This window comes from Triplophysa rosa, linkage group LG1 (assembly GCF_024868665.1).
Source record: "Triplophysa rosa linkage group LG1, Trosa_1v2, whole genome shotgun sequence".
In the NCBI taxonomy this organism is placed as follows: Eukaryota; Metazoa; Chordata; class Actinopteri; order Cypriniformes; family Nemacheilidae; genus Triplophysa; species Triplophysa rosa.
Genome location: NC_079890.1, coordinates 40,028,684 through 40,044,643, shown reverse-complemented (window position 1 = coordinate 40,044,643; position 15,960 = coordinate 40,028,684). Strand labels below are relative to the sequence as shown.

The window sequence follows — 15,960 nt, the reverse complement described above, 5'->3', positions numbered from 1 at the left end:
GAAATAAGCGTCACATTTTTATGATAAAATTCTACCCTACAGAAGAGTCCGCAAAAATTCAGTCAGTGCCAAGCTTTGCTAGAGAGCACATTATATTCGGAATATTGGATGATAAAAGGAATTATTTTTTTCCGTTAATATAATCTTGATTCTAGGAAAAAAACATTCATAAATGCAAATGTATGCATTATTTTTCTGTTTTTAAAATATTTTTAAAAGTAATTTATTTCCATCAGTGGAATATATGAAATCTAAAAAGGCTCTGAAACTTGTTAAAGTAATAAAATAACTCGATTTATTGGAAGAGAATGTATAGTCCCCTACTTAATTTTATAAATTTATGAAAAGTATCGGTTCTTGGTATCTGTTTTTTTCCTTTCTTTCTTTTTCTTTATGTGCCTTGCTTAAATGTTTATGTGCATTTATCTATGCCATTATAGATTTATATTATGGTCAATAAAAAAAACAAATTTAATAAAACACAAAAAGAACAAGAGTCTGCTTGACGTCATCTGCTGGGGACGGAAGTGACGCGGAATCGTCATCAGCTGGTGTCTGTGAGGAGAGTTGCTCGCCTGTTTATTACGGCACATTATTTATAAAATAAAACAGAATTAATAGGATTATATAAGGTACTCGTGAAACATCTGTCAGTTTTTCACGCTCGAGTTGATCTTTGAGAGGTGAGTAAATATGACTTTTCAAGATGAATCGAGAAAAACATTTACCGTTACCGTTAGTTATTTATTACAAGTGATGATTGGAATCTGACAGTGAACAGGGTAACAATGTGTTTGAACAGTATTATGATAATGATTTACTCGTGTGAAATAATCCAACTGGACACGTTCAATTCAGTCACGTTATTATGAATGTGGCAATGCCTGTTTTTGGATAATGGTGTTCATACATGACCAACGAAAGTTACGTCATCTAATTATTTTCTTTCTTGGCTCAGTTGACTCAAAGCAACAGATTTATAGTTTTTATATATATATATATATATGTTGTTTTTTGCAGGTGTTTTAACAGGCAGTATGACATCACCATGTAGTCAGGGGGGCGGAGCTGTGTCAACGAGAGGCGGAGCTGCAGCGAAGAGAATGAAATGGGCTTTAGAACTGAGTCTGGGCAACAGCAGGTAATTCATCACATCTGTTGTTAAGACATGCGAGGGGGAATTTCTGAATGATGTGACCTTCGCATAAACACTGTCCCTCCAGGTTTGATCTCGGTCACATGACGCTTGAGAGCCAAACACATGGCAAAGCTGAAATGTGACGTGGATGTGTACTTGAACATCATTAACCACAGCTGCAAACACTGTCCATCCTCAACAGCAATGTTTTATCCAGCTGTTTTCCACTTCTCTTTGTGCAGGAACCGTGGGGACAGGCAGTGTAAAGAGGGCGATGTGATGTATCCTGTGGGATATTCTGATAAACCCGTACCGGACACCAGCGTACAAGAAGCCGACCGCAACCTGGTGGAGAAGGTAAGGCCATTTATCTTCAGTAAATATGTCAACTCTTTGAGCCCTGGGCAGACGGGTGGGAGTGAGGAATAAAACCAGGTCTTATTGGAGATGTTTTGCTCTGTAGAGATGCTGGGACGTGGCTTTGGGACCGCTGAAGCAGATTCCCATGAACCTCTTCATCATGTACATGTCAGGAAACACCATCTCCATCTTCCCCATCATGATGGTGTGCATGATGGCGTGGAGACCCATCCAGGCGCTCATGTCCATGTCAGCCAGTGAGTATCTCCATTACCGGCACACACTACCATTCAAGTTTAGGATCACTTTATATTACGTTACTTTAGAATATTAAAGTAAATATTACGTTATTTTAGAATAATAGTAAACTCTTTAAAACCATGGAGTGACACAAATGTAACTTTTTATTATGTTTTATGTTGTGACTAGAGAATCCAAATGATGGTCAATTTGATCCGCTTCTGTGAATTTACAGATTTGCTCCAAGGTGCTTTTTAAACTGACCTCTTACTGACTGATTTCTCTTTATTATTAAGTCCCAATCATTCATTTAGAAACATTTTGGTAACACTTTACAATAAGGTGCTATTAGTTAACAATGAGGTAATGCATTAGCTATCATGAACTAACAAGGAACAATACTTTTACAGCATTCATTCATCTTAATTGATGTTGATTTCATGATTAAATCAAACGTTGTCACTGTTAACATGAGTCAATGCACCATGAACTCGCATGAATAACTGTATTGACATGAACTAACATTCATTTAAAAGGCATTAATAAATGCTGAAAAACTCAGTTGTTCATTGTTAGCTAATGTCAGCTAATGCATTTACTAATGTTAACTAATAGCACCTTATAGTAAAGTGTTACCGACATTTTATTTTAATTGACATTTCAGTTCTGAAATGGTGAATGAGTTGAAACGTATATTTTTGTCAACAAAAAAGAATATCGAACATTTTAGCATAGAACTTCAGATCAAGTGACTGTTAAACGGCAACATGTACACTAGCAGTCAAACGTTTTTCGACACTTACTCGCTTATGTGTTCATGTTTGTTCCATATTTTAGAATAATAATGAAGTACTCAAAATTATGAAATAATACAAAGGGGACTATGGGAATACATTTAACTAAAATAACAAAAATGAAAACGTGTTATGTTTGATCCTCTTCAGTGTAGTCACCTTTTGACTAGAATTTGCTGAGATGTTTTCTTGTCATTTTCTCAAGCAGCTTCTCGAGGTCTCGCCCTCAGATGCTTTTTAAACAGTATTAAAGGAGTTCCCATCTGTTCTGTGCTCTTATTGGCTGCTCTTTCTTCATCATTCAGTCAAAGTCATCCATTTCAAAAACATTTTTGTATTAAATAAAATGGTTGTTTGCAAAATTATATTTGAATCTACTAAACTAATTTCAGACATTTAAGCATACGCCTTGAGATCAAAAGTTTTAAAAAATAAGGAGAAACATTTCACTCACATGTCACAAAACTTTGGACCATTAGTATGGCTGGGCAATATATCGAAATGATTGAAAACCGCTGATGTGCATATCGCAGTATGAATATGGCAATATCGTGCTATAACTGAATTATTTAAAAAATGTAAAAAGTTACGTATAGACCACTTTGGATGACGTATACAATGCTGGTCCAAAAGAACTTCCTGTTTCAGTTTTTTTAAACCACACAATGGTTGAACAAAATGCAACTGACCGAAACATTTTAACCAAATATCTTAAAGTTTCAGTTATATATGTGAGATTTAAACTAATAAAACTGAAACCGGAAGTGCTTCTGGACCAGTGTTTACATACTGCCAAGTGGAGTAAAGTCTATAAGTTTTAGGTTGATGCAGATAGAAAAAGAAATATTGTATCGGATATTGCATTATTTAGCATGTTATCGCATTTTTCTTTAATATCGCACAGCCCTAACCGAGAGTGTATTTATAAGAAAAAAGGAATAGACATTTCTAAGGCATTATCATTTCAAATGTATGTCAGGATCCAAAAGTAGCAACTGTAAAAAAAAATATTTCAGTAATAATATCAGTCTATATACTATATATACTGTATATATAAAACACTTTCTGTGTTTTAATGCGTGACATTAGTAATTAATGTTTACAGTCATTGTTTTAATCTCCGACTCAAAAGACAGAAATGTGTGTGTTTGTTTGGCAGCGTTTAAGTTGTTGGAGAGCTCGAGTCAGCAGTGGTTACAGGGTTTGGTTTATCTCATCGGGAATCTGCTGGGTTCAGCACTGGCCATCTACAAGTGTCAATCAATGGGGCTCCTCCCAACACACTCGTCTGATTGGCTGGCGTTCATAGAACCGCCCCAGGTACATGAATAATCCATAAACCTGTTTCTGAGTGTCTGGAATGAATCCAAACAGATGTGCTGTCTCACACATCTGCTTCTCTATTATGTCCACAGAGAATGGAGATTATGGGCGGAGGGATGATCATGTGAAGAACAAAATGTTTCTCTCAAACACACACACACACACACATGCAGATTAACATATTTAACACCAGGCATTGATCAATTATAGTTTGTGATTTTTTCTGTTCTGATCTATTAAAACAAGTTAATAACGTTTTCTGTTGTGATCTTTAAAGTTGGGTGAACTGAACACTCTTGAATGTGATCATTTCTATGTGACAGATATGACGAAACTAAATTCAGATATTTTTGATGAGTGAATTTATAGAAGGATGAGAATTTCACACATCTATCATCTTGTTCCTCCCTCCTAACAAAAGAATTCAGTTTGGTTTTGATACCATCACAGACGTCTTTTCTGAGGATTTCACTGTGACAAAGCTGAATAATGTTGTGTGTCGAAACATGACATAAGCACCGTCCTCAAGAAACCAGTTCAACCACATGTTCGTCATTTCAGAAGAAACATCTTAAAGAGCCCACAGATGGGATCGTCAGTGTAGGGCGTCTATAAAAGATCCATCAAGTCATATCTTGAAGACCATCTATGTACATAAATCCACTTCTGTATCAAAATAATCCTGAAATGGAGTTTCTGTCATTGGAATGTCAACAAGTCTCCACCCAGAAAACAACTAATCTCCATGATAACAGTGAAAGAAAACCTGCCGGACCAGCCCAAGACGTTTGTTTCTTCACCGGGCACTGAGCAGACACTTGGTCAAAGTGAGCGAGCTTTTGCCTTTAGACCACTGCGGTGATTACTGGATGGGACGTGCGTTTCATCATTGAGAATACATTTATAGAAATACGCCACACTTCGAATTCTTGTAGTAATTTAAGCAAACGTTTTCAATTTTCACACAATACATACTACAGATAAGCGTTGAGTTTTATTGCACACAAACATGCTTGCTACGACTCTCTCTCTCTCTCTCTCTCCACAGTAGGCTGTATAGAAAGTGGCATACTTGAAAAGAATACTGTGATTGAAGTGTGATTTTAATCGCGTTGTTGTCCACATCTATCAGAACGGGCGTGTGCAGTGATTAATGTGCGAGATAGAGGTGGAGTTTTCAGCGCTGCTCGTGCAGTCGTGTGTTGCGGGGGGCGTGGTCAGAGGGAGTGGGTCCGCGTTGTAGGGGGCGTGGTCACAGGGAGTGTAAATATCAGTTTGTTAGAGTTGCGCGAGCTCGTTTGATGTCGGAGGTCGATCGCACGTCAGTGCGGCTTTTTTACTTGTCTAAGGATCCCTGGCATTTCGTTTGATTGATGTGGGATCTTTGGCGCACTGGACTGTAGCTTCACCCGGATCTCCGCGTTTGTTGTGATTGTGTGTGTGTTTATCTTCGTGTGTGCTGTGATGACGTCGAGCTGTGATGATGGACACACTCGTCACCCATTCATTCATTCCGTGGATCTTACAGCGGCTCTGAGGATTCGGGTAAGATTTCTATCTTCTGATCCAGTTTCACGTGTTCAGCAGCGCCATGTGTGTGACGCACACAACTGGATGTCCTTTTAAAGAAAACCCGTCTCCGTTCTCTCCTTCTCTACATCATCGGACAAATATGTACAAACGTCTAACTACATTAACACTCCGTGTAAACAATCACCATGAGTATTACAGTTTCTTACACGTCTCACACGAAAGCGTACTGCATTTACTATAGTAGATTGTAGAATACCAAATATTGTTCATGTTTACAACAGTATTCTGTTGCGTCATCTAACGTGAATTGATCCTCTGGAGCAAATACTGTGGTAAGGGTAGGTTAAAAACACTACAGTAGCTAAGAACTTTACTATTGTGTTTGATACTGTTTGAATAGTATCGTGGAAGCTGTTACCATGGTGATAGTTTATGATCCTGTTGTCATTATAACCTTTGTTCTGTATAAATACCACACTGTCAAGCCCTTGACATGTATCAAGAAACCCTGACCCTGAAACTGGTTTCCACCACACAAAAAAACATGATCTCCGCTAACACAGTTGCTTCGTTAAACTATTAACAATAAACGCTGCAATATTTCATGATTTTTTGTTGTTGTCATTTTTTATTTCAATGCGAGCGCGCGGCTCTTTGCAGAACAGAGAACGCGCATGCTGGACAAGCGCGCGCATTAAATAAATGTTGTATCTTAGTTATTAAACTCCAGTTTATTGGCTGTGAAAAGTCGGATTAATAACATTCGTTTTGACAATATAACAGATTTTACTCTGATCGTAATTAAATGTTCCATGTAATAACATTATAAACAGAAATGACCAGATTCATTAATCAAATGACCAGTGTCCAGGTAATCTGAAGACCAGTACATCACGTCGCTACAACGTTCTCCATGGGATCAGTTCACGACGTTATTTGAGGACGTGGCTCAGACGTTTCTGGAACGTTAGCAAAAATTCTAAGAAATGGAACGTTGCCGAGACGTCCTCAGAACGTGGTCACAAAGTAATGTCACGGTGACCACATGAAGACCAACTGGCGACGTCGTCAGAACGTACTGTGTTAGCTGGGTATGACCCATCAGCTGTTTACCAGAAGAAAATACCTGTGCGTAGTGTGATATGGATCTTATTCCAGTAGGTGTGAACTTAAAATAACATCTCGCCAACAGAACTCAACACATTACCAGTAGAAATGAACCCACTGAGATCCTCATAGTTCCCATCAAAAGCAAAACAATTCCCATTATAACCATTAAAAACCTGAGGCTTTCTGTGATTGTTTGTTTGTTTTTCAGCAGGGTAAACTTTCAGACTTTAAACATCCTCATTATATCGGATTTATAGATTCTCTCAAACTAAACGAAACATTGTGATGGATTTTCAGATGAAACAATACTTTAGCACGTCCTGTCCAACAATTCTTGCGACAATATCATGTGAAATGGTCTTGTCTCAGTTTACAGATTTACATATTTTTTGAGCAAACCAGTTCACACAGGCTAGATGTGATCAGACTGGAACAGGGTCGAAACAACATAACTCCTTAAGAATGTGTGTTATTCACTCCTGTTCTGACTGCGGTACTAATCTGTTTAAACTGTCAACTTGAGAATTTATTCTAAATATGACAGATTGATTTTACAAGAAAAGTTTGATGTTGCTCTCATTTGTCATTTGTTTTGTCAGACCACCAATAATTGACTATAGAGCGTTTCATCGGATGTGCGCACCTGACCCCCAGTTAACTTCCGGTTTGTGTTTGGCTAGTGTCTGATAATATAACTATTTATATTTTATTTCATTTATGTTCATATTAATTTGTATTATTATTTTGTACTGTATAATAATTGTATTAAATAAACGATTTGTTGACTTTTGTTGTATGCTCCTTTTATTAAATAAACATGTTGTTGAATTGGTCCTGTAGTTTGATCGCATTTAAAGTCCCAGTGAAATGAAAAATGACAATGCCTACTTTTTCATGAAATATTGCAGCGTTTATAATAAATAGTTGATCAATGTGGCTCATTCTCTTTTTAAAATTCGTGTGCCCTCATAATCTTCAGTTAAAATCTGAAAATGCACTTCTGTCCTGTAAGGACTTTCCATCTTAGATGATTATATTAGACGGCTTGGGCGGAGCATCCGTTAACTCCTCCCCTTCAGCTGTCAGTCTGCTGCCAGTTTCATTTCAAAATGCAACGGCTGCTTTTATACATCCAATCAAATCGCAGAGAAAGATGAAAGCCACGCCCACTAATTTTCTCATTCGAAATTCCATTTCACTCGGAAATGCATCAAATACAGAAGTAAAAACTATCGCAACTTCCGGGGACTTTAAAGAAACAGTATGGTACATACTGGTCTAGCGGTTGAGTTTGGTATCGCAGTCTAAATTTAAAATATTGGCGAGACAAGTTTAGCCAAGCAACAGTTCTTCTCCGTTTCTTTTGATTGTTATCAGAAGTAACCTAAAGGCGCTCCATTGTTTGTGAATGTGTACCGGAAGTTCAGTTGGGGTCACAAAAGTAACATTTGTTTGTGTTGTTAAGATGAAATCGTCTATAAGTATGTTTTTTTTTTGTCGTTTGTTTGTTTTCTCAGGGAATTCTGCTGGGGTGGATTCTGTTTCCCATCCGCACCATGCTCACCACCCTCTTCTTCCTGCTGATGTGGCCCATAGCTCGACTGCGATTGGCCGGTCTCTCGGAGGCGGAGCGGGCGGTGCCGGTGCGGGGCTGGCGTCGGTGGTTCTTTCATCCCATCATGGTGTTCCTCAGCCGGGCCGCCTTCTTCTGCGTGGGATTCCTGTGGATTAAAGTGAAGGGACGTCAGGCGGATCTGAAGGATGCTCCGGTGTTGGCCGTGGCTCCTCACAGCACTTTTCTGGACATGTTTGTGCTGCCCGTCACCGGCCTGCCCACCGTAGTGTCCCGCTCAGAGAACGCCCGATTACCTGTGATAGGAGGTAAGAGACGGATGCCTGTGTCATGTGACAGTAACAGCCAATCAGATGAGCCGCACGGTGGGCGTGGCTTAACCAGGGGGGTTTCTCGTGATTTTACAGTTGGAGTTTTAGTTGAGAAGGATGCTTGTTTATTCTTGTTTTATAGAAAAGAACACTGAAGTTGTTTTCACAACAGTAATCGCCATGTGTTGATGCACTCGTGATGTCTGTGTGTGTTTCAGCATTGTTGGAGTTTAATCAGTCAGTCCTGGTGAGCAGAAAAGATCCTGAATCCAGAAAGAAATGTGTTTCACAGATCCGTGAGAGAATCACGTCTGACGGCCGCTGGCCTCAGGTACACACACGCACATTAAACATGAGCGAGGTGGGTGTGTGTTGGATTGTGTTTCTGACTCTTCTGTCTCTGTGTAGATGTTGATGTTTCCAGAGGGAACGACGACTAACGGTCGAGTGCTGATCAAATTCAAGCCAGGTACGTGTGTGTGGGGCTCATGACCATCACCTGTGTCTCAACATGAAACAACCAATCTTTTCTCACTGTAGAAATCATGGGATTGGACAGAAATTGAACGTTTTCGTGACCATAAATCTGTCAGCCATGAGCAGTGTTGTAATGTAACGAATTAAAAATACTGGAGTACAACAGTACCTAAAGTCCCCGTCAACCGGAAGTTGCGATCCATATTCTGACACATTTCCGACTGAAAAGGAATTTCAAAGGAGAAAATGAGTGGGCGTGGCTTGCGTTTTTCACTGCCAATTTGATTGGATATGTAAAAACAGCCGTTGCATTGTGAAATGAAACTGGCAGCAGACTGACAGCTGAAGGGGAGGAGTTAACGGATGCTCCGCCCAAGCCGTCTAACATATGTCATTTGAGATGGATCGTCATTTCAGGGCGGAAGTGCATTTTCAGATTTTAACTGAAGATTATGAGGGTACATGAATTTTAAAAAGAAAAAGACACACATTGATCAACTATTTACTATAAACGCTGCAATATTTCATGAAAAAGTAGGCATTGTCATTTTTCATTTCACAGGGACTTTAAGGATTTTTTTGGTAGTATCTGTACTTTACTTGAGTCTTTATATTTCTGCAGACTTTTACTTTTACTCCACTACATTTCCTGAACAAAGTGTATACTTTTACTCGGATACATTTCCCCTAAGCATGTTCGTTACTACAAAATAAAAGCATAGAAACAGAACTGTAGACAAGTCGGCGATCCGGTCACCATGACTGCAGTGCTGAAGTAATCATTGGTTAAAGCTCAATGTGCAAGTGCCAAAAGGTGCTCTCAGCGGTTAATAAGAAGGTTTTAATGTGCTGCTGCTTTTAAAGAGAAACAGATCATTTTTCAGCTTCAATGAATGATGAAATGACTGCGTTGTTACTGTGAGGGAAATGAGAGGAAAGAAAGAAGTAAGGGCCGGACAGATTTGTTCTGATTTTGTTCTCTTCGAGGGATTATATTGGGTGGGAGGGAACTATCCTTTTATAAAGTTATAAGTTGTAAAGATGTGGTTTCTGAACTTGTATTTTGATAGTTTAGCCATTTGGCAACATGTTGTTACAGATAAAACAACTGAGCTTGAGACCGAGCTTTTTCAAAGTTGTACATTTCTATGTAAGCACCAGTGTTGGGTGTAACTAGTTACTAAGTAATTAGTTACTGTAATTTAATTACTTTTCCCTTGAAAAATTAAAGTAAGGGATTACTCTTATTTTTTCTGTAATTTAATTACAGTTACTTCTGATGTAATTAAACTAAATACTTTGTGTAATATGTGTGTGTGCAGAAGAGGAATTCAAGTCTAACTTAAAAATATGTCCTTTAACGTATAATTCTCACATCTGTAATTAATAATAATACTTTATGTAGTTTTATATTATTTATTTGAATGAATTGAAAGAGCTGTTTCATGTCAATCCTTGAATCACTTAACTCATCAAGGTTGATGTAGGATATAGAAAGTAATTAGTAATAAGTAACTAAATACTTTTTGAAGAAAGTAACTTGTACAGTAATCTAATTACATTATCGAATGTGTAATTAGTAACTAGTAATTAATTACTTTTTCAGAGTAACTTACCCAACACTGGTAAGCACCATTTTTATTAACAACGTTTACGTCAACTTTACTTTTAATACTTAAGTAGATTTAATATAAATAGGAGTTTTGATCCTTAAGTGACATTCTAAAAGGTTACTTTCACTTCTACCAAAGTCATTTTGTGGCGAGATATTTGCACTTTTACTCAAGTATTGCTTAGGTACTTTACACATCACTGAACGTCGGTGTTAATTCTCAGTGTTAAATTTCTCTCTCGACAGGTGCGTTTCTGGCTGGAGTTCCAGTTCAGCCCGTGTTACTGCACTATCCTAATAACTCTGTGAGTGACGTCCGGGGGTCCGGAGGGGGTGGAAAGATCAAATTAGATCGGTTTATATAACAGAAGGTCACTGTGTGTGTGCGCGCGCACTGAGCTTTAAAAACTACAAACACAAACTGATGATGCTGAATAATGTGATGTAAAACATGATCAATTGAAATAACATAACAATTGTGACATGACAAACAACAAATGTTTCACGTTCTTTCAGAGGAAATATTGATGGTGATTTTTCACCAGTGCTGTTTCCGCTTTGTAATTTGCATGATGATAATCGTCTCGTTATTTTCCAGGACACGGTTCGTTGGACTTGGAAGGGAACGACTTGGTAAGAAGGATTTTTGAAGGCCTGGTGAAAATCTGAAATTCTCTGTCGTGTTGTAAATGTGTTGTATTTTTAGGTTTGAAGCTCTGTGGCACACTATGTCTCAGCTCTACACCAGCGTCACTGTGGAAGTAGGTGGTGCTGTTGCGCGATTGATTGACATGACCGAGAGCCAATCAAATCCTGACATTCTCAATAATCCTTTCAGTTTCTGCCCGTCTACACACCATCAGAAGAAGAGAAAGAGAACCCGGATTTATATGCCGAGAATGTACAGAAGCTCATGGCAAAGTAAGTCAACGCATTCTGGGATTCATTTCTTACTGGATTGATCGTTTTACTGGTGACTTTTTTTTCTTTTACGACAAGAAATGTCTCATATTTGAGTGGTTTTCGCCGATTTTAATGCTCGTTTTGTCTTGTTTTGCTCTTACGCACTTGCTTTGTGTTTGACTTCAAACATGATGAATAATCTTGTTATCATGTTAAATCGTCTTGTCTTGTTTTGTGTGCGTGTGTGTGTGTGTGTGTGTGTGTGTGTGTGTGTGTGTGTGTGTGTGTGTGTGTGTGTGTGTGTGTGTGTGTGTGTGTGTGTGTGTGTGTGTGGCGGGGCTCTGTGTGGGTCTCCCCGATAGGTTTAAAGGAACTAGATTTTTTTACCCATCGCACCATGACCTTTAAAACAATACCAAACATGATGATCAAGTCTTCATAACATGACAATAAATGATATAACAGTATGAAATGTGTAAGGACATTTCCAGTGGTCAGGGCCTGAAGAGATGAAGGGGAGGGGAGAGGTGTGATAAGAAGAGGGGGTTCAGTTCCTGGGCATCAACAACCCCTGAAGGGAGGGCAGGATATAATTTCCTCAGGATCTAGCAACAAATAGGGTTTTATTGATGTGTCCCAGCATCAAAAACAAAACAACTATTAAACAAGTAGATACCAAGTGTTCCCTTTCTGTTGGTCTCTCGACGTTGTGTCGAGCTGACAGATGGGGTTCGCTCTTGAGAACCTATCAACTTCTGACTAGTTTAGAAAAGGCCAATGAAATTGGCGAATGAAATTTGCATGCCGGACTCCGCCCCCAGATATCCGGGTATAAAAGGGAGACGGCGTGCCTCATTCATTCACCTTTTGTTCTTTGGAGCCTTCGCTCATGATCAACAGACTTCGCTACAAGACTGCCGGCTCTACGATGTGGTGCAGCGGACTGTCCCTTCCTGCAGCGACTTCCCCTGGGCGTCTCGGCGTTTCCAGAAGTGTTCGAGTTTTTTCTCTAAAAGAGCAAATTTCTCCAGCGTGGCATGTCCCGCTGTTCTCGTGGGTGCAACACACTCATCGAGGAGGGGGACGGACACGATGTCTGCTTCCAGTACGCTGGGGCAGATGTTGTGGATACGTCCTGCCCGCACTGCGGGCGGTTGATGATTCAGACGTTGTGTCACGGGTGGCTGTGTTCCCACGGGACTCAGCCACCACCTTGTCTGCTTCCCGTTCCGTGACGGCAGGACTACGGCCCTGCCGCCCGCTACGGCGAGCAGCGAGGGTGATATGAGGATTATTGTGAGCGCTAATCCGTCAGCCACTGGCTCGCGGACCGTTCGCACCTTGTCTTGCTCGTCTGACCGTTCCCCATGAGACGGTCCGCCGTCTTATTCCTCAATCACGTATCGGACACGGTACGTGATGATGAGATGTCTGTTGCAGCATCGGAGGGTGACTTACTGGCATCAGACTCCGACGATTCCTTGAAGCTCCCTCCCTCGGGGGGTCGAGATCAGGAAGAAGCGGACGTCGAAATGTCAGCCATGTTTTCCCGGGCCGCCGGATTGGGTTGCGGTGCACCGCACTGCCTCTCCCAATGCTCGCGGCTGGATACACGGTACATCGGGCTTGAGAGCGGCTCCAAGCCGCACTCGCCCCCAGTGCCGTGTTCCCCCGGAAGTGCATGAGGAACCTAGTACGACCTGGAACGCCCCCTTCGGCACGTACACGTCAACTAGTTCCATCACCCTTTCTTCCCTCGATGGTGGGGCAGCTAGAGGATACATCGATGTCCCCCAGGGGCTCGACCTAGACTCCCGTCCAAAGCACGTAGGCTTTTTGGCATCTGAGGTGTCGAGAGCTTACTCTGCTGCGGGCCAAGCTGTCCCCTCTCTCCACGCTATGGCCTTCCTGCAGGCCAATGTGCGGAGAGAGCTCCACGAGGGTAAGACCGACCCAGCGCTTATCCAGGAACTCCGCGCCGTCACCGACCTCGCTCTCGGGCGACCAAGGTGATCGCGCGGGCCCTGGGTCGGGCGATGTCCACACTTGTGGTCCAGGAGAGACACCTCTGGCTGAACCTTGCACAGGTGAGTAATACTGAGAAAGTCCGCTTTCTCGATGCACCCATCTCGCAAGGGGGGGCTGTTTGGTGATACTGTCGAGTTCGACAGTTAGGGAGCAGACAGAGGATATCAAGTATGTCCTCCCCAGCCGCAACTCGACCGCCCTTTGGCCGCCGAGATCCCGTGCACCGTCTGCTTCCCAGCAGCCCTGGTCCTCTTCAAGACATCGAAGAGGAGACCACCATCCCGTCAGCAGCCGCGGCGAAAGCCAAAGCGGCCCTCATGGGAAGACCCCAGGGAGATCGAGAATACCTTCGGGCCCGACCCCAGCCATTCCATTGCTGGTGGTCGATCCGGGACGGTTCCTGCCCCGTCCCAACAGCCCATTCTAAAAGGTTTTCTCCCTCTCTGGGCGTTTATCACAGCCCTCTCACCCTCTACACGACGGTGTTCGGCAACTCGACGTTGCGTCATGGCGAGACCCAATGTTGAGGATAATCAGCAGCCTAAGCACTCTCAATCGACGGTGCGTTGTGCCACATCATCGTCTGGGTATTATCACAGCCGCTCTCACCCTCTACACGACGGTGTTCGGCAACTCGACGTTGCGGCAAGACCCAATGTCGAGGATAATCATCAGGCATCATCGCCAGGCAGGTAAAACTGCAGAGCCGATCTCCTCTGGGGGTCCCCCCCACGGCGAGGGATCCGCACTGCCAGCCATCGAACCACCCCCGGGAGGTCGATGAAGCAGAACATACCCCTAGCCTCCCTGTCGGTCCCTGGGAGCCTGACAAGAGCTTCCCAAACCGTCACAGTGACTGCGGGATACGGTCCGTCTCGGCTACGCGATCCAACTCCCCGGACGCCCGCCCAAGTTTCGGGGCATCCTCTTAACCTCAGCAGAGGCAGGGATGCCCCGTGCTTCGGGCCGAGGTCTCCACCCCTCTGGTGAGGAAGTGATCGTGCTCGTCCCTCTAGCCGAGATGTTCAATGGGTTTTACAGCCCGTACTTCATCGTCCCCAAAAGAGCGGGGATCGCTAGATCTGCGTACCCTGAACAGGCACCTACTCAAGCTGCCGTTCAGGATGCTTACGCAGAAGCGCATCCTGGCATCTATCAGATGTCAAGATGGATTCATGGCAATCGACCTGAAGGACGCTTACTCTCATGTCTCAATTTTCCCTTGTCATCGCCCGTTCCTACGGTTCGCTTTCGAGGGTCAGGCATATTAGTACAGAGTCCTCCCCTTTGGTCTGTCCCTGTCCCCACGAGTCTTCACGAAGATCGTGGAAGCCGCCCTCACTCCCCTCAGGGAGAGAGGTGTGCGGGTACTAAACTATCTCGACGACTGGCTCATTTGACACACTCGTGAGATCTGTTATGTACACACAGGGACCTAGTGCTTCGGCACCTAGATCGATTGGGACCACAGGTCAACCGAAAAAGAGCAAGCTCTCCTCTGTGCGGAGCATCCTCTTTTTTGGTATGGAACTCAACTCTGTCTCCATTACAGCGCGACTGCGCTCAGTCAGTGTTGAACTGCTTGGGTTCAAGCAGTCAGCGGGAAGAGGCTCCTGGGCACATGGCATCCTCGACGGTGGTGATACCCCTCGGGTTGATGCACATGAGACCCCTCCAACACTGGCTACAGAGTCGAGTTCCCTGGAGAGCGTGGCACACCGGCAGCAGGCGGATGGTGATTACGCTTTTCTGCCGACGCACCCTAACCCCTTGGTCTTCAATGACCTTTCTACGGACGGGGGTCCCTCTCGGGCAGGTTGAGACGTGTCAGGGTCGCAGACGCCTTCCTGCAGGGTTGGGGTGCCGTGTGCAATGGGCACGCATTGTCGGGGCGATGGACGGGCCCCCGCCTGCGCAGGCATATCAAATTGCCTAGAGTTGTTGGATGTGCTACCCGCACTGAAGGGGTTACAACCTCTCGTGCAGAACAAGCACGTGCTGGTCCGGTTGGACAGCACAACTGCCGACGCCTCCTCCTGTGGAGTCAGCAGGTGGTGAAGCTCCCTGTGGAGCCAACACATCCGGCGCCTGAACCAGACAGCCGATGTGCTCTCTCGTCAGTTGACCCTGCGGAGAGTGGCGACTCCCTCCCCGCGAGCCGCTCATTTGGGGCAGTTTGGCGGCCAGGTGCCTTGCCTCCCGACACCCCCATTGTCCGCTGGTACTCCCCAGTGACCCTCGGCACGGATGCTCTGCGCACAGCTGGCCGGGGACAAGCGGAAGTACGCTTTCCCCCAGTGAGCCTCATTGCACAGCCTGTGCAAGGCAGGGAAAGGAGCATCAAGTGGTACTAGTTACGCCCTTCGGCCCAACCAGGACTTGGTTCTCGGAGCTGAAGCTCTGACACACTCCCCCCTGGGTCCCCCTGCGGGACCGCTTTCCCAGGGGAAGGGGCACGTTAGGCATCACGGCAACCTGGCTCCATGTCTGGACGGGAACGAGGAGATCCTGAGTGGCCACCCGCTGGGTTGACACTACTCAGGCTAGGGCCTGGCCAC

General features: G+C 43.5%; 2 protein-coding genes across 2 annotated transcripts; both read left to right on the top strand.

Annotated features, from left to right (window-relative positions):
- Positions 1-529: 529 nt before the first annotated feature.
- Positions 530-4,110, top strand: emc4 (ER membrane protein complex subunit 4). The gene is made up of 6 exons (XM_057339344.1): positions 530-683; positions 1,021-1,141; positions 1,381-1,495; positions 1,602-1,755; positions 3,692-3,852; positions 3,948-4,110. Exons 2-6 carry the CDS (start codon positions 1,038-1,040, stop codon positions 3,981-3,983), a joined length of 570 nt encoding a protein of 189 aa, XP_057195327.1. The 5' UTR covers positions 530-683; positions 1,021-1,037; the 3' UTR covers positions 3,984-4,110.
- Positions 4,111-5,067: 957 nt separating this feature from the next.
- Positions 5,068-11,531, top strand: LOC130556500 (lysophospholipid acyltransferase LPCAT4-like). The gene is made up of 8 exons (XM_057337612.1): positions 5,068-5,400; positions 8,016-8,379; positions 8,601-8,713; positions 8,791-8,851; positions 10,718-10,776; positions 11,070-11,104; positions 11,178-11,232; positions 11,310-11,531. Exons 1-8 carry the CDS (start codon positions 5,320-5,322, stop codon positions 11,394-11,396), a joined length of 855 nt encoding a protein of 284 aa, XP_057193595.1. The 5' UTR covers positions 5,068-5,319; the 3' UTR covers positions 11,397-11,531.
- Positions 11,532-15,960: the final 4,429 nt, after the last annotated feature.